Source organism: Meles meles, chromosome 2, assembly GCF_922984935.1.
Source record: "Meles meles chromosome 2, mMelMel3.1 paternal haplotype, whole genome shotgun sequence".
In the NCBI taxonomy this organism is placed as follows: Eukaryota; Metazoa; Chordata; class Mammalia; order Carnivora; family Mustelidae; genus Meles; species Meles meles.
In genome coordinates this window covers 70,124,751-70,146,723 of record NC_060067.1, presented here as the reverse complement: position 1 = coordinate 70,146,723, position 21,973 = coordinate 70,124,751, and the positions used below count along the sequence as shown (strand labels likewise).

Here is a 21,973-nt window from a genome sequence, read left to right as displayed (position 1 = left end):
AACAGAGACCAACACAGGATATGTTGTTTATATTTTTAAGCCAGGAAAAACTAAGGGGTAGGAATGATCCAGAACAAGAGAGCGTATCTCCCCCAAGACCATCTTTTCAAACAATTTATCTGATCGTCAAGTTGCATCAATGACAGCATGTTTGGTGCAGGAACTGGGGCTGGTTTGGGTATCTGGAGACAGTCAACTCCTAGTTTGAGGCACCTTTAACGTGTTGTTGGCAGCTTTTCCTACTTGAGAAAGGGAGTACTAGTTAGTAGAGTGAATGCCTGAGTTGTAGGCTGGCCCTGACTTGACTGTGGAAGACCAGCAAGGACTAGTGGGGCGCAGTGTATCCTGAATGGTGGGAGAGTTTAGGGGGCCAGCCCCTTGTCCATGAGGTGGCCCTGGTGAGCAACTGTGTGAAAAGTGAGGCTGACCCAGGTGCATATTTCAGTCCAGAGGAGAGTCAATATTTGTTTTCAAAAGTAAGTTGTGAGTTTGGTAGCTTTTGAAAATTTGCTGTTGGTAATATGTGTCCTTTTTCCTGTACTAACATCTAATAAAACACCAAACAAAAGGGACGCCTGGGGGGCTCAGTCGGGTAAGCATCTGCCTTTGGCTCGGGTCATGATGTCAGGACCCTGGAATCGAGTCCTGGGTTAGGCTCCCTCCTTGGTGTAGAGCCTGCTTCTCCCTCTCTCTCTGCCCCTCCCACTGCTTGTGCTTTCTGTCTCCTCTCTCTCTGTCAGGTAAATAAATAAAATCTTTAAAAAAGAAAAAAAAAAAAAACAGCAAACAAAACCACAGTGAGGGTCGTTTGCTTATTTCAGGAGGAGCAAGGTGGGAGAATTAAGCACTGCAGTGGGTGTGGCCAGAAAGAAGCCCATGAGTTGAACATAGGCCAGTCCCTGGCATGAGAAAGCATTCAAGGGGCCTTATGCTCCTAGGATGCCCCTTATCTATACCATCAGTGATCCTGTTTCCTGAGACAAAACTAAGTACGTGTCTGACACTATAACCGATTTCAAGGCCTCCCCTAATATCCAGCCCAATCTGATAAAATTCTCCCATCACTCCACAGACTTTCATTCCAGTGGGACCAACTTTTCTCACCTCAGGATCTTTGCATGTGCTACTCACATAGACTGGATGCTCTTCCTAGTTGTCACCTGGTGGATTTCTGGGCCACCTTCCACTTCCGCGTCAGTGTCGTACCTTCTTATCCCCCACCCTCCACCCCAGATTTCAGTCCATTTCTTCAGTGTTACCAAAAGTCTCCCACATTCCCCTACTTACCTCCATAGCATTTTTCATAATTTGTACTACATGCGCATGTGAGAACCCAGCTAGATCACAGGCCCAAGCAGGCAGGAACTACACATGTTTGCATGTACCATGTCATCAGTGCTCAGTAAATACTTGTCTGGATCATACACAGGTGTCCACTTCTCTGTGATTCTAGGTGGTTGGGTATAGACGCAGGTATCCCCATGTCTGTGTGACTTCAGGGTGGTGGGGTGTAACAATAAAGGTTTCCATCCTAGACCCAGACTAATGGAGTTTAGATCCCAGCTATCATCTGCCAGCCCACGAGCTGGTATCTGTGTGCCTCCTCTCTGGAGTGGGCTTGGTCATCGTGCAGGGCTTGGAGTCATGCCGGTCACCAGCACTTGGTCACCCAGTATCCACAGCAGTGGCAGGACTTCCAGCATTTGGGCTGTGCTCAGGGTTATATAGCAACCCTAACCCTAATCCTGAAGGACAGGGCCTAGACCACCTTAGAATAGCTCTGCTGGAGGTTGGAAGAGCACAGTAAATACCAGGGAGTCTCCGAAAGGCAGTTCTTGCTTTGCAGACTAGTTGAGTCACCAGTAAGTCTGGTCCAGCTCCAGAGGAAGCAGCTTCCTGATGCTGAGCTGCCTGCCAGTGCCGTTCCAGAGTGGGAGCCGGCGGCGTTTGGGGCTGGGCTTCAATCCAGGTGCTGTTCTGCCAGCCCTAACTGTGTGTTGGGATGGATCTTCTAGCTTGGTCACGGCAGGAGGGGTCGGGATGTGTGAAGAAGGGAAGCAGGTTAGAGATAGATGCAGTCAGTCCACAGTGGGAAGTGGAAGTGGTGGAAGAGTTGTCGGGCCAAGGCCTGCACGGTCCTCACAGTGCATGAGCGTTGGAAAGATTTGTAACAACAAGGGCCTGGTAATGCAATGCCTTGCTGGGCTGTTTTTGGTTTTGTTTTTTAAAGATTTTATTTATTTATTTGTCAGAGAGGGAGAGAGAGCATGCACTAGCAGGGGGAGTCTCAGAGGGAGAAGCAGACCTCCCATTGAGCAGGGAGCCCAATGCGGGCTCCATCCCAGGACCCTGGGATCATGACCTGAGCTGAAGGCAGACGCTTCACCAACTGAGCCACCTGGTGCCCCTGGGGTGTTTCTGTATTGCACATTAAAGAAGAAGAAAAGCTTGGAGAGAGACTGAGAGAGAAGGGGGAGGAAGAGGCAAGGCCAGGGGTGGGAGGGAGAGAATGGGCAGCAGAGCAGAGGGCACGCACATCTATCCATGTTGCGTGCTGCGTTATGCCTCGGGCCATGGCAGGCTGGCAGGCGTGCAGGATGTCCCAGGACTCGTGAGCTTCATCTGCTATTAGTTTTGCTGAGGCACTGGAGGCCACTCCCCAAGGGATAGTTCCTCTTCACTAGGTACCAGGCTTTAGGCTCACACCACGTGCTGCGAATAACTGAATACGTTGAAGTGATAAATGTGTGTGACTCTCTGTGATTTCTGCATGTAACCCTGTCCTCTTCTTGTTAGAGCCTGGATTTGAGCAGTTTAAAATGTCAGAAAGGTTGCATGGGAACTGGATCAGACTGTACTTGGAGGAAAATAACTCAGAAGTCCTTTTCAACCTGGGAGCCAAGGTTCGCAGGCAGTACTTGGAGGCCCTGAGGACCCTGAGCCTGTCCCTGAGCAGACAAATGGCCCAGTACGACATCTACTCGATGCTGGTGGGGACTGTCATGGTTCTGGAGGTATGGGTGCTTGTGTGCAGTTGTGGCTCAGCTGTTAGACTGATTTCATACCTCAGCCAGAATATTGTAGTTTAAAGCATATAAAATACTGTTTTTTTCTAAAAAAGGGAAAATTCTAGTTTCCGTGTTTGTTGAAGTCTCTCATTGTGTGTCCTCATGCCCAAGGTATCCTCAGGTGTCAGGCGGCTGTGCTCCACATGGCTGCATGCATACATTCTTGGCAGGTCATCAGAAATCGTGTTTATTGGGCTTTCTTCTGTTTCCAACATTCAAACAGCTGGCATAAGGTCAGGAGATAGGCTTTTTCTGAACAGTTCTCTCCAAGCCCAGCAGTCGTGGACACTACTGTTTTTTTCCCATTCCAGGTTCTGGTGCTGCTCCTACTCAGCATCCCACAGGCTCTGAGCAACAAGGCTGAACTAGAGGTCCCTCTGTGGTCGCCTGTGTTTTCTCTGCTGTTTTATTTGCTGTTCCTGGTTCTTTCTGCTCTTCACGTCATTGTGTGCACCTCGGCGGAGAGTTCGTGCTATTTCTGCGGCCTCTCGTGGCTGACGGCAGGCGGAGTGATGGCACTGATCTCTGCGCTGCTCTGTGCGGTCGTGTCTGCTCTTGCCAAGGTGTTTGCTGATGGGAGACTCCTGAGGAAGGTAAGACTCATTTTTCCACGTAGGACACTGGCCATTGTCTCTTACTTCAGCTGGTCTTTAATTTATCAGATGCTGGTAAACCCCAGGTTTGTATATCAGGCGGAGTCAAGGAGCCAAGGAGAGGAGCCCATACTTCAGAGGGGCCAACATGTGAGCATCCTGACTTCTGACACTCAGATCTGTGTTGTCAGGTCACATGCCCCTTTTCTTTACGGGAAAGAGAGGGTCCCTGTGAGTGTAAACATGGCACTGCACAGAGCTGTTGGTCACACATGAATAGGCAGTTGGCTGATGGGGCAGTGTGTCAATCAGACATCTCTCTGCCAGTGTTTGAACTGCAGCCAAGGGAAGAACACTTCAGAGAGAAAGAGTCAACTTGTTAGACCTTCCAGGAAGGTCAGCAGGAGGCCGGGACCCTGTCCTCATCCTGCCCTCCTGGGGAGTCCATCCTGCCTTTTCTATTCAAAACTGACATTTTCTTTGAGATTTCTTAGAATCTTTGGCCTCTGACACCTTTATTCATGGTTGTGCTGGCAGGCCAGTGAAGCAGAGGGGGATAGCCACAGCTGCTGCATGGTGCCTGGAGCCCAAGGAACTCAGGGAAGTGATTCCAGCTCCCCCTTACCACCCCCAACCCCTGCCCAGTGCAGCTGCTTCATCTCGGAGCCATCTAATACCCTTCCCTGCGTGCGTGTGTCCAAGGAGTTCATGGGTTGTTGTTCATAGTGCATTTCTGTTTCCCATCAGAGCATAGGTTTCCCTAAAGCCATTTGATTCCCCGGGACCTAAATAGATTCATGGCATCTCTCCTTTCTTACACATCTGTACATGATAAATAGAGTAAATATTAAGTAGTTATCAACTGATAGCATTAAATTCTCATCTTTAATTGTAAATGCTTTCAGTTAGTGTATTTAAAGGATAGTGCTGGGATGCCAACTTTGTTGTTTCAGTGGAATTGACCATTTTAATGAAAACTTGTCTGGATTTCTGGAAAATTCATGGTGAAATTAGACGTCTGCTTTGGTGGAATATATCCTGGGGATGCTTTGGTTTGAAATAGCAGGAGCTGACTTTGGACCACCCCTGAAGACCTCAGGCTCCCAGGGAGAGGGTGAGGGTTCCAGGAGGGCTGGTAGGTGAGCTCTCTGAGCTGCAGCACTGCCCAGATGGTGTGGGTCACTCAGCTTAGGACTTGCAGTCCATGGTGACAACTGGCTGTACCCCAGGAGAGTAGGCAGTCCCATCAGAGCGGAAGATGGGTGTGGGGCATGAGGGGCAGCAGTACCTGTCATAGCAGGTGATGCTCTGTGAGCAAGAACTTTTAAGTACACGTGGTGGGATTTGTGTCATTTTTATATTTTTCCCCTCACAAAATGCATTTTCCTTTTACAGAATCCAGCTCATCCAAAGGCACGATGGTCAGAGTTAGATGTCCTTATCTTACTGGGGACCCTGGGCCACGTGCTGAGTCTGGGTGCGAGCAGCTTCGTTGAGGAGGAGCACCAAACCTGGTATTTCCTCATCAACACCCTGTGTCTGGCTCTGTGTCACGAGCTCTACAGAAACTGCTTTCTGAGGGACGACTGTGAGCCCCAGCCGTGCTCACACGTGGAGCAGGGACTCGTCAGCAGTGAGCCAGCATTATGGGACAGGAATATCCACTGTAATGTGTCCGAACCCCACAGAGTGTCTAAGAGCCCTACTTCCCTTGACACGCTCAGAGGCTACGAGAAGTGGATGGTGTTAGCAAGCCCATGGGTGATTCTTACCTGCTGTCGGCTGCTGCGGTCACTCAACCAGACGGGTGTGCAGTGGGCCCACCGGACTGACCTGGGGCATTGGCTTACCAGGTGAGAGCAGGAGCCATGGCCTTAGCCAGACCTTGCATGGTTGACTGGCCACCCACAGAGTCTTTTTCAAAATGTAGGCCTGTTTTTTGTATTCAGAACAGAAGTGGTATTTGAGATCTGAAGAAATGGAAAAACAGACCGTAAGCCATGAATTAATGTTGAAAGATGGATTTATTTGGTTTTTTTAAATTGCTGAATCACTGTATTTGTTTATGTTTGAAAACCTTCGAGTTTTAAAATGACAACTGCAGCAAGCATGTAGTTTTGTCACTTGCTGCTACCTCCCTGACAAGGTGGGGCTGGGGGCAGGGTCATGCTCCCTCTGGCCACCCACTCTTCTCTCTCCACCCTGAAGCCAGTGGCTAGACAGCCTCGTCCGAAGTATAACAGAGGGGGAGCATCAAAGTAAAGAGAGGGAACTGGGGCAGAAAAGGTCAAGATTTGGCTGTATCGGGGTGCCTGGGTGGCACAGTCAGTTAAGTGTCTGCCTCTGGATTTCAGCTCACATCATGGTCTCGTGTCTGGCTCCACACTTAGCATGAAGTCTGCTTTGAGATTCTCTCTCCCTCTGCTTCTGCTTCTACCCCTACCCCTGTGCATTCTCTCTCCCCCCACCAAAAAAAAAAATATATGTATATATATATATATATATACATATATATATGTATATATATATATGTATATATATATATATATATGCTGTATTGTGTGTGTGTGTATATTTTTTTTATTTTTAAGATTTCTTATTTATTTATTTGAAAGAGAGAGAGAATACACACGAGCAGGGGGAGTGGCAGAGTAGAGCCTAGTGTGGGGCTCGATCCCAGGACCCCAGGATCATGACCTGAGCCAAAGACAGACACTTAACTGGCTGAGCCACCCAGGCACCCCAGTATTATACCTCTTAATTGTCAGTGAAAGCTTAGAAACTAAAGTAGAAGGAAGAGAACAGAATGGACATTTGTTTCCTGTTGCTGTGAAGAACTTGGATGAAAATCACCAGCAGGAGGGGTGCTGGGGACAGTGCCAGACATGTTCCTAAAGAAGGGAATGCCAACGGAAAGAGAAAGGACATGCTCATCCTCCTGGGGATCGGGAAGCTTCAGGTCAAACAACAAAGCATGATTTTACTCAGAGTCAGGTGGACACACAGAAGGAAGTGATAGAACCCAGTCCGGGTATGGAGCAGAAGACCCCTGACTACATGCTGCCATGGTCCTTTGAAAAGATACCCATCAAAAGCTATAAAAATCATTCCTCTGGTCAAATAATTCTGGTGGGAAGTTTTTCCCAGGTGTTAGTAACTCTGTTAGCAAACCCCGGGCAACCACCAGAGTCACAGGCAGCTTTTTCCGGGTGCCCGCCGTGTGCCTGCTCATTTCATTTTCACAGCAAGTCTGCACAGAGCTTGCTGGCCTGTCCTACCTCAGGAGAGGAAGCGGAAGGAAGCTGAGGCACCTGCCCAAGCATGTGATTTTGGGAGAGCTCTGGGACAGCCCAGTGGCTTCACTTCTTATTTTTTCTGGAGAGTTGAAGCAGTGCAGGAAAATGTCCTGATTGCCAGCCCAGATGCTTTGCCCCCCACTCTTCAGTCTGGACCCTCCTCCAGCAGACTGGATGCGGCCTCTTCCCATCAGGATGCTCGCCTCCTGAATCACCAGTCTTCCCTGTGCTGCTGAATTCTTCCTGTCTATGAAGAGGCAGCTATGCGGTCCTGTTTCTCCTTCACAGCAGAGCTTCTTGGGCGGCGTATAAACTTACCTTCCTTATTGCTGTTTTCAGTTGTTATAATTAACAGTCCAGGAGAGTGCACAAAACACAGTTTAAAGGGCAGCAGTGAATGGACACCCAGGTGACTGCCCCCTAGAACAAGGACAAGGGCAGGGCCAGGCCCCAGCATGACCCCTGTCACCACCTGCTGTCCCTGGGCCCATGTCTTGACACTGACCACATCTTTCCTGAGTCCTAAGTAGTTTTTCCACTGATGTTTATTCACTTGGCAAGACAGTCACTCATCCACTTAACTCTGAGCATCTGGGTCTTGTGAGCAAGAACTGTGGTGAGTGACACAGCAGAGAATCCTGCCGTCCAGCGCAGCACTCCCCAAGGTAGCAGGATGGTGGCAAGGGCCAGGCAGAGAGGGGGGCCCCATTCTGCCGTGACAGCTTCATGTTCCCAATTAGGAACATCCAGCCCCTCTGCAAAGTCTCCCCACCTGACAGCGGGCAGACTCTCCAGTGAGTCAGTCTGTGTCAGTGAGTGAGCAAGAGAGGGCCACACCGTCAAGTGCTGGTCTCCCTGCACAGCGTGTGCCTGGTAAATCCAGTGAGCCCGGAATCTCCTTACCTCTGGATGGGGAAAGGGGAGCCAGTGGGTGGCGTTTTGTACAGGGAAAACCTGGCAGCAGGGACTGTTTGTGAATGGAAACAAGTTTGGGGTAGCCATCCTTCATTTGTTGTATTTTAAGAACCTTTGAGTTTAAATCAATGATTTTCTTTTCTTTTTTGCTCTTCAGAAAAATCAGCTGTTTTTAATACAGTTCTTAGAAAGCCACTCAGCGTAGATCCATGACATCGATGGTTATACTTGGTAATTTGGGGCTCTTCCATTTCATTTCAGCTCTGATCACAAAGCTGAACTCTCTGTTCTGGCCGCCCTTTCGCTCCTCGTGATTTTCGTGCTAGTTCAGAGGAGGTGCTCCCTGACGTCAAAAGTAGCCATGGCACTTGGCCTGCTGGGCGTCTATTGCTACCGGGCAGCCATTGGAAATGTCCTGTTCCCATGGCAACGAGACAGCAAAGACATTTCAAAGTAAGTGCACTGGCAAATCAATGTCATGTTTTATGTAGTAAAGCAGGCCATGCAGTCTTGAGAAGTTTGGAGTGGTTCCTGTGAAGTGTGATCTCAGCAGTTACTTAGACCTGACAAGGAGAGCCTCGGCGAACAGGTTCTTCTAGCCTCTTTGCTTTGGTAGGAGGGAGACAAGTAATGCAGTAAGGTCACTGAGCTTTCCTTTTTAAAATAAGGGATTCTCTTGAAATAAAGAATTTAAAGGATTCACTTTTGCTCAGTTAAGACATAGTAACAGGAATTACAAAGAATGGATGCTTGCTAGCAGTTGGGAAACAAAGCACACCAGAAAAATAAGTTTTCTCATAATTTACAGTGAACTCCGGGGGTGGGGAGTGTCCCCCCTGTTCTGAGTCATGAAGGCCACTTTTCGTCACAAAGTGGCAGCTTTTCTTTCTTTAACGGTGACTGTGGGGTGGAGTGAGCAGAGCCATCCTGGAGGCTGTTTGCACAATGTGTTAAGAGCCTTGAGTGTGTCCAGCCTCTGACCGGGGAGCCAGCTTACGGAATGTACCTCAGGAATCCAACCAGAGAGGAGGCCTGAAACCAGGACACAGGCAGGCTCTCTGGAAACTGATTTACAGGTGCACGTAGTACAGAACAAGGTAATTGGCCACCAGCAGTGGGATGAGCCTCTAAATGCACTTTGTGCTGACTAGTGTGTTTTCGTAAAAGATGTGAAGATGTGGGTCAACTGCATCCATGAAACTGTGGTATGACCCCAGCTTGTGAAGTAGGTACATATTTTATGTTCATATGAAAGACTAAAATAGGTAATTGGTTGTGAGTATATTTAGGACATGGAATCACAGGTGGCTTGTGGTCTTCCTTTTCATGCATTTTTTTTTATTGCTTTTCTAATCAGAGAAAGAAAAGCAAATGTCATCTTCTCTGAAAAGGTCAAGGTGTTAGCTGAGGGCTGTGGCCAGGCTGTGTGGGTGTCCAGGAGCCAGGGGCACATCTGGAAGCCAGACCCACCAATGGTAGAGGAGGTTGAGGTAACACCAAAAGCCTGGCTGAGGTGACAGCAGGGTGGCAAGCCTTCTCCTGAGGCAGTGAGGTCAGGTAGGGGGAGGATAATGGGGAGACATCTCAATGACTGTCCAGTTCAGAGTCCTGACTCTGAACAGATGCCAAGGCTGGGCGTCACGTTTGATGGTGTTCAAGTGTGAAACATGAATAAATTCCTCATATCCTCTCAGATCAATGCACCTAACTTCATCATCAAGACTTGGACCACTTGCCGTTCGTGGATGCCGCAGTGTACACCTTGTTGGTGTCCAGAGCATAGGCCACCGCATAGGCCACCGCAGCCTTTCATTAACCTGCAGCGCTTGGCTCGCATTCTTCCTGGAAGATGCTTCCATTCCCCACCCCCATCTACCCTGGTTCTAGATCCCTCTCCCTTCTAGGTCTGCTCCAGTACTAAGGCCATCCCAATTCTAGCTCCCTCTGCTTCCAGCTCTACCCACATTCTAAAGAGCTGTCCAGGTTCTAGATGGCTCTAACCGCTGCTTCTCACTGTGTAGTCTATAGCTGTCCGTCAGTAATAAAAATCTTCCTTTACTTCTGACTTTCTTCAACACTCTGAAGCCCAGGCTTGGCTGGAATGGAAGGGCAGATTGCCATGATCCTAGACGTGTAGGAATGGCATTGAATGGTTTAGGGCAAGGAGGTGGACCCCTTGAAGCCATTCGCTGGTGCTCTCGTTTCGTGTTCACCACAAACATTGCCCTGGCATTCCTCCACCCTGATGACTTGGGGCCTTGGCTGATTGCTCCTTCTTTAACTCTTGTGGGTCAGTCTTCAGCGTTCAGTTTAAAACACGCCTTGGTGACAGGGTTGCACCCGACCCCAGCTTCTAGGCCAGCGCATGACCCCCTGGGCAAGTGTCTGCACGCGGGAGGAGGCACGCAGCAGACCGTGGTCTGAGTGTTTGAATTAAACTACACTTTAAGAAAAGGGATTTTTGTGGGGCGCCTGGGTGGCTCAGTGGCTTAAGCCTCTGCCTTCGGCTCGGGTCATGATCTCAGGGTCCTGGGATCGAGCCCCACATAGGGCTCTCTGCTCGGCGGGGAGCCTGCTTCCTCCTCTCTCTCTGCCTGCTTTTCTGCCTGCTTGTGATCTCTGTCTGTCAAATAAATAAAATCTTAAAAAAATAATAATAATAATAATAAAAAGAAAAGAAAAGGGATTTTTGTAAGTGCATAAACCTCCCTAAGAAAATCTAACATAGGAAGGTTCAGTTTTTCCAAACAAATACATTATTATGGTAATGATTTCATTTAAAATTTTATTTACTTAACATTACTTTAAGTGATCAGCTTTTCTTGTTTGATTTATGAAATTTATTTAAAATATGGGTTAGAGATACATATGTCTTATAAGATGAAATTTTCAGATAGAGCATCATAAATTATATCCTTTACAAATAATTGGAAATGAAGTGCTAAATGCTCTTTTTTTAAAGATTTTATTTATTAATTTGAGAGAGGGAGAGAGGGCACAGGCAGGGGGAGGGGCAGGGGCAGAGGGAGACGCAGACCCCCTGCTGAGCAAAGAGCCTGGTATGGGGCTTGACTCCAGGACCCTGGGATCATGACCTGAGCTGAAGGCAGATGCTTCACCAACTGAGCCCCCTAGGTGCCCCTCAAATATTAATAATCCTTAATACTTGTGTGCCACACACTTTCCCTGTGTTCTGTTGTTTAATTCCCAGGACAGCTTATGAAGTGTATGTACCATTTCTCTTCATTTTAGGAATGATGAAGTGAGCGTCAGAAGCCTTAACTAACTTGCCGCAGCAACAGAGCCAGGAAGCGGCAGAGCCCAGACTAACATGGCCCTGTCCTTCTCCAGGCCCCACAGTATGCACTACACTGTTGTGTGTGTATGAGTGCTTGGTTGCAAACATGTCCAAATGTATCTTAACATTATGAATTTAGGGACATTTCTGACAGAGCTTGACCTTGTCCTGTTGCAGTGGTCTTTCCGATTCACCGTGAAGCAGGTAGTTGGTTTTTCCGGCACCCTGTAGGTGATGGCTCTCATCCTGTACCAGGCCGTGCTCAGGCCAAATGAGCACAGTTTCCCAGAGGCCAGTTCCATTGGATTAGTGCACAGAGAGGACAGGCCTGCCAGCCTCTGGGCGAGGGTGTCCTGGGGGGCTGATATGCAGAAGCAGACACACCCCCCCTTCCACAGAGTTACCCAGGTAGGTGGGAGCTGTGGCTTGTTTAGTCAGCTAAGTAGACACACGGCTTTCATGGGAAGAATATATATGAGTTTTTCAAGCTGGTGCTAACAAACCAAACTTGTTTTGCTTTTTTTTTTTTTTTTTTAGGGGTGTTATTGAAGCTCGTTTTGTTCATGTCTTTGTCCTTGGCATTCTGTTCACGGGCACCAAAGACTTGCTTAAATCTCAAGTCATTGCTGCAGACTTCACAATCAAGACTGTGGGTTTATGGGAGATATATAGTGGATTAGTTCTTCTGGCCGCTTTGCTTTTCAGGCCACATAATCTGCCAGTCTTAGTGTTGAGCCTCTTGATTCAGACACTAATGACTAAATTCATCTGGAAGCCTCTGAGGCATGATGCAGCTGAGATCACTATAATGCATTATTGGTTCGGTCAAGCATTCTTCTATTTCCAGGTAGGTTTTCATTATTATTGTGGAAAGTCTGTTAACTTTTTGTATGTCACTTATCTTTTTTCTTTGAGAAAAACTTACCATAGTTTGGGACGTTAAAAAGGTTGTTTGGTGAAGGAACTGTCAATGTGGTGTGGGGAATGATGCTTAAATCCTATGTGCATTTGATAGGCTAAAATACGCTTAGTTATTTAAGATGGACACCCTCGGTATGGATCCAGGAGTGCTTAAGACAGCATGTGGTTATGTACTGGTCTGTTTACCGTGACCCATTCGGGACACACATCACAGTTCCATTGCTTTCCCGGATGAGGCAATGACTGGACTCTCTGCCCTTCCCCTGGCCATCAGTGCTAGATGCTGTTGGGTGTCCTCACTCGGTCGTCAGTCCTGTGGAGCTCCGTGGTCATCATGTCTTCTCCCCAGTGTTAAAGGGCCCACCAGAAGAAAGTCTAAGCTACCTCCAGGATGGATGTTAGTATTCGCTTACATGCTTGGAGTGGCACCTGGACAAGTGGACAGAGGGACCAGCTCCTAGTCTTGGAGGGACTCATTTCCATCCCAGCCTTCCCACATCTCTGCCCTGGTTCAGAGGACCCCACCCTGCATCTAGTGGCTGCTTCTAGTACCCTCGAGGGTGGGCACAGCTCCCCACACTCCCCTGCCGGCTTCACACCCTCTGTTGGAGGAACTGTGCGGAAGGCCCTGAGCACTCTGTTGTGTTTTGCCGTCTTTACGGTGAGGTTTGCACTGTCTCTGCGCACCCTCTTCATTCAGTCCTTGGGGGCACGTGTGGTGTGTGTGTCCCAACAGGTGGGCCTGGGGCTTCTTCCATGCTTTGCTGGCACTCCTGGCATCACCCACAGAGCACCTCCCTCACTGTTCTCTGTTCCCGGAAGCCCAGAGGAGGTGAGGGGGAAGTTCTAGAAATCCATAAGTCCTAGAGAATGTGACCTGACCCTCAGACCCTCCTTACCATCCAACTTTCCTGGAGGACCCCTGTACTCTGTCCAGCCCTGCATGTGGGTAGCTATAACCCCTAACACTGGTGTCTGGCACTTCTAAGCCAGGCAGCCTCTGACAGGCACCTGCTGTGCCCTAGTCTCATCTATAACATGGGCCACTCAACAGCTTATCTTCTCCTTGGCTGCTGTGAGGACCAAGTAGTGACAAACAGGAAGTAGGTATCCTGCATAGTTGCTCTCTGTGCTTGCCGGTGTTCCTCAGGACCTGTAGGGGAAGCCTGACTGGGGTCTGTAGGACCTGGAGAGTGATCAGACCTCCCTGGAGTCCCTGCCCATCCCAGGAGGTGTTGGTGACCGAAGACCACACTAACGACCAGCAAGCAGTGCCTGGAGAAGTACTGGTCAGCTCCACCCCGTGCAGGCTGGCCTCTGCTGAACCTCACATTGGTTCAGCTGTGTATCTCCGTGGTGTACAGCAGCCCCCATCTCAGACGCCACAGCTTTTCTTACAAATCAGAAGAAATATAAAAGGTTACCAGCCTCGTGAATGTGAGGGAGTGCAGTTTGCCCAGGAATTCCAGCTCGGAAGGGGAGGAGGTGAAGGAGGCTGTTGTAAACACCGGCACAAGTCCCAGAGGAGAGAGACGCGGGTCTGGAGTCAGCCTCTGGGGGAGATCTGCTTGGCCTTGTTGGCAGTGGCTCTTCCACGCTTAGCCATTCACTGTTGCTGATGTGTTGCTGTAGAAGGACTTCAGGCTTTGCTAAGCTTTCCAGAAGTTTCTAGACAGCCTGTCCGTCTCACAGTCCTCTCTTTGAAAGTCACACACAGGCCTCGTCCTGGTGGTGGCCTCCATCCAGGAGTTCTGTGTCTCTGATCACAAGTGCCTTGGTGGGGAATGGGAATGCCATCACCATGGAAAATCGCCATGCCCCCTCCCTTATCCAGTTCTTGGGCACTGTGCTAGACAGCGAGCATGTCCGGTGAGCACAGAATGCTCCTGCCCCAAAGGTGCATGGATAGCCAGGCCTCCACATAGGAATGGCAGTTGGTCACATGGTAGACCCTGCTGGCACAGATGGTGAGATTCTGGTGGTTTCCCTCTTAGATCAGAAGAAGAAGGTGTCTGCTGGTTAGGCCCTCTGGCCTATGCCAAGGCTTTGGCGTCAGGAAGAGTGACGGAGCCACTGTCATGCCCCCAGTGAGGAAACTGCCTCACGTTCAATATGCTCCTCTGTGGCCACCTTCCATGAGGAGTGACAAGGTGTCCATAATGGCACATGGTGCTGGTGCTTGGCAGTGGAACGCACATGTCCAGGAGCCATGGTGCCCCTGCAGCAGCACTGTGGTCTGTGCTGGGGGTCTGTCGGCATGCAGAATGAGCACAGACCCCGGTGCATCAGGCAGTGACCAACAGCAAGGCAGACCTCCCTCGTCTCAACACTCCCCCTTGCTCTTCCCTCGTGGTCAGGTTTCCTGGGAGAAGACCTACAGGCTTGCTGCCCCCCCTTCCTGCCCTCAGTGTGGGGACTCCTGATAGCACAGGGGTTGGGAGTGTGGTGCCCAGCTGGCCTCCTCTGGCCTCTTCTGCCTGTTTCCCACCAGTTCCCTAAGAGTCACAATGGCACCACATCAGAACAGTTGAGGATTGAATGAGTTAATGCAAGTAAAGCCACAGAGCAGGCGGTCTGGACCATAACGGTCTATGGCCAACCCTCTCTTTCCGCGACCAAGGCAGCTTCGGTGGGAAGCTTTCCAGCTTCCCAGTGCTGGAGCCACGAGTCTGTCATCATCACGCCTCCCCTTGCTGCAGCTTTTGGGGTTCTTGCTCTTCCCTCCTCTCAGCAGCTCTGGGAGTTCCTCGGTCTACAGCGAGGGGCTTCTAAGTAGGAATTAGGTCATCAGGAGAGAGCCTAGGCAGCCACGGGAAAAGGGGATGAAGGGGAAGCTGTACAGTGGAGCTTGCTGTCAGGGGAGAGGCCTGCTGTAAGAGGGTGGTGAGGACAGGAGTGAATGCATGTCTTTGAGATATTTCGGAGGTCTGCCAGCATGACCTGGTGGCCACTGGAGTGACGCGGCAAAGGAGGCGGCAGTGGAGTTCCACTGTCACATTTGCGAAGCCAAAAACCCCCGCTGGAGTTGTGTCCTGGGTCATTAAGAAGTGGTTCCAGGAGGGGCCTTAGATGGACCAAGGCAGACAAATGTCAGACTTAAAAATGTCCTGAGTGGTTGAGGAAAGGACACCAGCAGTGATAAAGACTGCCTGTGGAGAGAAGAGCTGAATCTTGGGATAGGTTTCCCTTGGATTCAAACCCCACCTTCCTGGGCAGGGTGAGCTGTACATCCCCCAACCCCCACCCCACCACCACCCGGGGTCTGGGCTGTGACCCAGCAAGGTCTCGGGTCTCACACGTCAGCTAGACACCTAGTGGCCAAGCCCTCCCAGTGACTAGCATGCCCTGTCCTGCCTACCAGCCGTGTCTACCTGTTGCAGAGGCCATATGGCAACACCGCCCTCAGCCTCTCCTTGACCACTTTGCCCCCCAAGGCCAGGTACAGCCCTCAGACAGGTCCTTGCGCAGGGAGGTCGGTGTGTCTGTCTCAGGTAGATAGAGTTGAAAAGAGTTTGGAATTTTCCATGGTGCATCAGCAGACTTATATTTTGAGTTTCTTAAAGGTAGAAGACATTTCACTTGCTCCTCCCAACCTGGAGCGAGGTAGGACAGGAGAGGGCGGGCATCTGGGGCTCCTGTGTGTCCATGTCGCCATGACCACACGCAGCTTTTTGTGGTTGCTGGTGGCCATGTCAGTGCTGCTTCTTGTGTTTCAGGGAAACTCCAACAACATAGCCACGGTGGACATCTCAGCAGGCTTCGTGGGCCTAGACACCTACATGGAGGTCCCAGCTGTGTTCCTGACAGCATTTGCCACGTTCGCAGGGCCTGTGCTATGGGCCAGCCACTTAGTGAGCTTCCTGAGCTCAGAAACCTGCAGGTGAAGTTCCTCCTTTGTCTTTCAGCACAAAATTTGATGGCAGGTTGACATTTTGAAAAGCGAACCTTATTCCAGATACAGGGTTCTGAACCCCAAGGGCCTAACGGCCTTCATCAGTTTTCTCTTCCTTACGTAAGAGTGAACAATCCACAGCATGTGGGCCAGAGGCCGGTGCAAGAGCAGGTCTGTGGCCACCCTGTGGCAGGATGGCTGGGAGACTATGGGAGTATCCAGCTTCAGCTGCTCTCTTCCAGGTCACACCAAGTTGTGATTTCCTGGGGCACAGGAAGGAAAATCCCTTCTTGGCTTCTCTGCTTGCTGGTGGCCTGGTTGGGTGGCACGGGCAGGGAGGGGTCTTCCATTTGGGGCATGAAGACAAGACGTGCTCATTCTCACCTCCAGGGGCCCTGCTGCAAAGAGGAGCCTGCACAGGCCTGAAGGGCTTCTCACTCGGTGGCCATGCCCTGTCTTTCCCCTGAGAGGCCCCCTCAGGCTCCACATGGTCCCGCAGACCAATGGGACAGCCCACCCCACCCTCCTACCCATCGTGCTCCTTGGTGCTTTATTATTTGTTTATGCATTGGTCCTCCCAGAAGGGGGCTTCCTAAGGCGGGGACTTGGCGGTCTTTGGGCACCACGATAACCTCAGTGCCTGGGTCCAGCCTGGCAGAGTGTGGCTGAGTGGTACGTGGGCTGTCTGTTTCTGCGCTTTCCTTCTGTAAAATGGGGAGATGGTATTGCCTCCGGGGTTGTGGGGCCTACACGAGGAGTCCCACGGGTGCTACAGGTAGCATGAGCAGCCATGCCATGTCTGTCAGGGCTCCCCCAGTGCCCCCCTCCCAGAAGCCCCTGTGCATTCCTTAAGCTACACAGTCAACCCCACAGGCATGCCCCACCACCGCCCCGCACCCAGATGCCAGCATCTTGCTCAGGAGCTGGACCAGCCTCCACGTGCTGAGTGGGCCACAGGACATGTAGATTACAGCCAGTTAGGAGACCCCAGGAGGACACTGTTCCTGCCTAATGTCCCACTGTCTCCAGTCTTCCCGGGGGGTGTCACCTAGGGGAAGTCAAGGCTTCCTGTTCCTATTATCCCTTTAGCCCCCACTTCTCTGCCCCCTATTAAAAATGCAGCCCTTGTTGTGGTGACTGTTAACCCCATGTTTGAAGCTCCGGGGACATGTTCAGGCCCCACCTCTCAGGATAGCGCTTGGGGGTCCCCATATACCTCATGGGATTCCTCTCATTCTCGCCCCAGACTGGCTCCTGGGACCCAAACCATGGTGACCCTTGACTTCTGCCCCAAAGTTCCTGTCCACAAGCCACCATCTTGTGCCATTGCCCAGTTACATATGGGGTGAAAGGGAGTGTAGGTGTGAGTGGGGTGACACTCTCAAGTCAAAGTTTAGAGCAAGAAAGCTAGTAACAGCTTCAGTTGTAGAGAGCAGGCTTCCTGTTCTAGAGACCTTCTAGCCTCCCCTTTAAATTGCCATGGTTAACACTCAGCTTTTCCAAATATGGGACTCTCTTTCCTCCAGCTGGTTTTCCTGAGGACAAGGAAGATGCCTACAAGTCACTGTGTCTTCCTCGTGCACGCACTTTGGGATCATCCATGATAGAGTCCTCTTAGAGACACTGCGGGTCTGGTGGTCAGCAGTTGCAAGCCAAGGTGCTGCTGGCCGAACAGAGGGGTATTCAGGCTTTCGTTCTGTCTTTGAACCCATGTGGGCTGCAAGACCACCACGGAGCCATTGGTTCTCTCCCTAGCAGGCTCCTTGATGTCTCTGTGCCTAGGATTAGGTCAGGTTGGGAGGCCTCAATCCTCGTCAGTGCCATCATGTGTGGGGGACTTAGGGGGTCACAAGTTGGCCTTGGAGAACTTATCTGCCACAGTACATGTGGCTCCGCGAAGCAGGCCATACCTGCAGCGTGCAGATCAGCTGGATGGGTGCGCCAGGGTGAAGGAGGGCCAGACAGCGAGAGCCTGGACTTCTATGAAGGACAGCTTCCTTGGCGCTGAAATCACAGTTTGACTTTCCTGCATTTTCATCTGTTTATACTGGGGAGACAAAAAGGCAAAGCATTTTTTTATAAGTAAGCTGAAAGCATTTTAATTGGCCTAGGAGTATTATATGATATTTTCCCTAATTAAGGAATCTTTCCCTTTTATTTTAGAAAAGGGTTTTCCTTTTCCTTTTTTAAAAGCTTAAAACATCAAAATTTACTCACTGGTTTTGGGGTGGGAGTGGTTCAAAGTCAAGAAAACTAGAGCCAGATTAAAATGGTAGAGAAAAATATTTCTAATGGCTCAAAAATTGGGTCTTGGGTGGTCCGTGATGCTTGGCTTCAGGAACTGGCTTCGGGTCTGGAGCCTGGTGGACAGCCGTGATGAGCCAGGCTGTAAGGCCTTCATCCATTACCCTTAGCTGCACGTGGTTCTTTGCTGAAGTTTTGTGAATGGTGACCCTACTGAGTGTTGCTATGGCAGGAAGAAGGCAGAGTCTTCTGAATAAGTCAGTGTTTGCTTTGTGTGACATTGAAATGCCAGGAGGGGCAGGTTCCTGGGAGCCCCATCACCCTCACTGTCTGGTCAGTAAGCTCTTGTCTGAGCACAGACTCCATCACACTTCCCAGGAGAGGGTAGCAGCGCCATGAGCCACAGACTTCCTCCATGAAGCTTTTCCCAAGAGTTTCCCTCAGCAGGTATTGGTGCAGCGGCCCTCGAAGGAGTTAATGAAGTAATGCCACAGGGCCCAGCTCCCTCGAGATCCTCTGCCTGAGGGACTGGATCTTTAGTGGGACCCAAGGTGCAGGCGCAAGGGTTCCCCTGAGGAGTTCATGGTCTGCCAGCAGTAGCAGAAAGATGAGTCAGTCATCTGCTGAACATGTCACAGAGATGAGGTCAGAATGGCTGAACCCCTGAGTCTGCTGGTTTTGGTCAGGATGGCCTCCCAAGGAAGAGCATATGGGTAAAAGTAATCACAACCAGTCAAGGGAGCGAGGAGGAGTACATGCACAGGGATGAGGCCACAGGATGGTGGCAAGTAGAAGCAAACAGACTGTTCCCTGCCAGGGGGCGAGGCAACACCTAGAGAACCCAGCAGGAAGAAAGGATTGGCACCAAGGCCCAAGATGGGGAGCCAGTCGGGTTTGGTGAGGGCACAGCGGAGGGCAAGAGCTGTGAGTGTGAGGGGCCAGGCATCCTTTGGCCCCTGGGTGGCTGTTGGCACCTTTTGTCAGACATTGAGCCTGCCGAGGGGATCTGAGTGGCACCAGGTAGTGGCGCTGGGTCGCTAGGCCTAGGAGCCCCTTTGCGGAGCACATATGTGCACACACACCAAGGCACACTTGTACACACTTGCTTCTCCTCCTCAGGGTCTTTGCTCCCCCTACACAGAGCTCCTCATTGCTCACCCTTCATGCCCAGACCCTTCCCAGTGTGATCATGGTGCCCCCCCCAGATCCCCTAGAGCACAAAGACCATCTGCTCCCCACCTGGGACTCCAGTAATCCCACATCGCCATCCCCATACACGGCCGTGCTGATGTGAGTCCTACACAGTGAGGGTGACTGCGTGTGTAATGGGGGTCATACTTGAGGAAGGGGTGGGCAGCGGTGACGTGCGGCATTTACCAGCCCCAGAAAGGCCACCTGTAGTCATCGTGGTGTTTGAGGGGAGACATCAGAACTGGAACTGGGCTTTAACAAGAGCCGGGAAAGCCTGGCCTCTGAGGATCTGTGAGGATCAGTGTGTGATGGAACTCTCATGTTAGAAGAAGCAGTCTCAGGAAGTTGCCTTCAAGAATAGGTTAGATTTCGGGGCGTCTGGGTGGCTCAGTGGGTTAAGCCACTGCCTTCGGCTCGGGTCATGATCTCGGGGTCCTGGGATCGAGTCCCGCATCGGGCTCTCTGCTCAGCAGGGAGCCTGCTTCCCTCTCTCTCTCTCTGCCTGCCTCTCTATCTACTTGTGATCTCTCTCTGTCAAATAAATAAAATAAAATCTTTAAAAAAAAAAATAGGTTAGATTTCTGTAATGATTGTGTGATGGTTTAACAAGAAGGGAGGACAGGCGTATGCTTTGAGGGTGTGCACATGTTTGAGAATGCCCTTCTTTGCTGTTAATTTGCTTAGCACACCCTCTCAGGCCAGTGTCCCCAGACCAGACCCACCAGATGCCTCACTGGGCAGCACAAAGCAGAGCTCAAAACATGTTTCTCATCCGTGTGATTTTCATTTCATTATGTTTCATAGCATTTGTGATGTATTTTATAGTAGTACATGCACATAATTCTTAAACATAACTATTGCAAAATTTGGGGATATACTTTTCACAAATATTTTGCAGGTTGAGTCACTGGAAAGTGACAAGGCCGCCACCTGCAGCTGTTGTCCCCTTGGATGGGCCCACCAGACTGACCAGATTGGGCAGGGGCTATACCAGGAACAATAGTTACCACGTCATCTTCACAATAAAAATACTGATTACATGTGTGTTCATACCTTATGTGATGCAGAAGTGCCGTATACTAATACACATTCCCTTTGTATTAACAGCGGTTCTGCACTGAGTCACGCTTGCTTCTGCTATGCACTGGCCTGTTCTTTTCCAGTCTCCGCATATATCATTTTGGTGACATCCCTGCGTCACCATTTGTTTATATGGAGTGTGTTTTCTCCAAAACTTCTTTATGAGGGAATGCACGTCCTCATCACAGCTGCCATCTGTGTGTTCTTCACGGCCATGGATCAAACCAACACAAAGTCTTAGCCACTGCAAAAACAATATGTTTTTAAAGTCTACTGTTCACTTCGTGCATTTGGGTAATGAAATAAAAATCTATCTAAACACAAGAACGTTCTAAGAAAATTGTGAATTCTACAAAGTTGTTGAATAGTTTCAGTTTCTTTCTCTGATGTACTTGAATATAGATTAAATAAATAGTGGTTTAAAGGGTCACTTTTAAAATAATTTAGTTTGAATATGATCATATTCCCCTGTTGACAATCACTCCATAAAGTTCTGAACTTTTAATTTCCTCTGGATAAGTTAAGATTTCACTCAAATATGTGTGTTTTAATTGGTGAATAAAAAGGTCTCGGGCTTATTATGGTGTTTGTGGACTTCCGAGAGCCTGGGAACTCTGGGAGGAGGCTTACCTGCTGCTGGGGTTTACTTCACAGAGCCCAGACCCCTTAATGACTCTAGAAACCACTGGAGGTCTCAAGGAGCATTAGTGTGTGTTACATCTTTCAACATTAAGACATTTCAAAACCTATTCATTACAAGTATAAAGATATAAACTCATTCCATCTTAACATAGAATATTTTTAAGAAAAATAACTTTTCTAAGCCAAGAATATCTACTGAAGAGAGTGGCATTGTTTTACATTTTTGCACATCTCTTTAGTGTCTTAGTTAAAGATTAAGTTATTCAATTAGACTGGGTTAGAATTTGCATTCCTTCTGTGGTCATATGTGTGTTTGGTTGAAGTAGTCACACAGATGTGTAGTTGAGAAAGAGAGGAATGTCTTATTATTTTATTTAAATTTAATTAAGAGTATATTATTAGTTTCAGAGGTAGAGTTCAGTGATTCATCGGTTGAATATAATGCCCAATGCTCATTACATCACATGCCCTCCTTAATGCCCATCACCGAGTTACCCCATTACTCCCCCACCTCCCCTCCAGCAGCCCTCAGTTTGTTTTCTGTGATTAAGAGTCTCTTATGGTTTGTCTCCCTTCCTGATGAAGGGGAGGAATATTTTTAAATCCTTTTTGTAATCACCGTAGATGTTCTTTTTGACACTACTCTAAAACATGACAGACAGTGGATCCTTAATGGTTAATTGGAGAAAGAGCAATTGCGGGCAAAATAGGTAAAGCCCCATCAAGGCCTGCACCTGAGGTAACAGGACTGCCTGGTTGGTAGGTTCTCTGTCAGTGTTAACATGCCATTGCAGGGAGCTGGATGAACCATACATGGATCTTTCTGTATGATT

The 21,973-nt window shown here is 49.5% G+C and overlaps 1 protein-coding gene across 5 annotated transcripts in view; it reads left to right on the top strand.

Moving 5' to 3' along the window:
* Nucleotides 1-21,606, top strand: part of PIGG (phosphatidylinositol glycan anchor biosynthesis class G) — a 45,762-nt gene extending 24,156 nt beyond the window's left edge. For 2 of the 5 annotated variants that reach the window (XM_045996705.1, XM_045996723.1), the window contains exons 7-13: nucleotides 2,797-3,014; nucleotides 3,380-3,661; nucleotides 5,057-5,514; nucleotides 8,134-8,325; nucleotides 11,708-12,017; nucleotides 15,808-15,971; nucleotides 20,526-21,606. In XM_045996705.1, coding sequence (XP_045852661.1) covers nucleotides 2,797-3,014; nucleotides 3,380-3,661; nucleotides 5,057-5,514; nucleotides 8,134-8,325; nucleotides 11,708-12,017; nucleotides 15,808-15,971; nucleotides 20,526-20,739 — 1,838 coding nt within the window. In that variant the 3' untranslated portion in view covers nucleotides 20,740-21,606. Of the gene's footprint in view, nucleotides 1-2,796; nucleotides 3,015-3,379; nucleotides 3,662-4,198; nucleotides 5,037-5,056; nucleotides 5,515-8,133; nucleotides 8,326-11,707; nucleotides 12,018-15,807; nucleotides 15,972-17,509; nucleotides 19,913-20,525 lie in introns of those variants that run through there. The other 3 variants (XM_045996712.1, XM_045996717.1, XM_045996726.1) reach the window with 3 other exon arrangements.
* The last annotated feature ends 367 nt before the right edge of the window (nucleotides 21,607-21,973 follow it).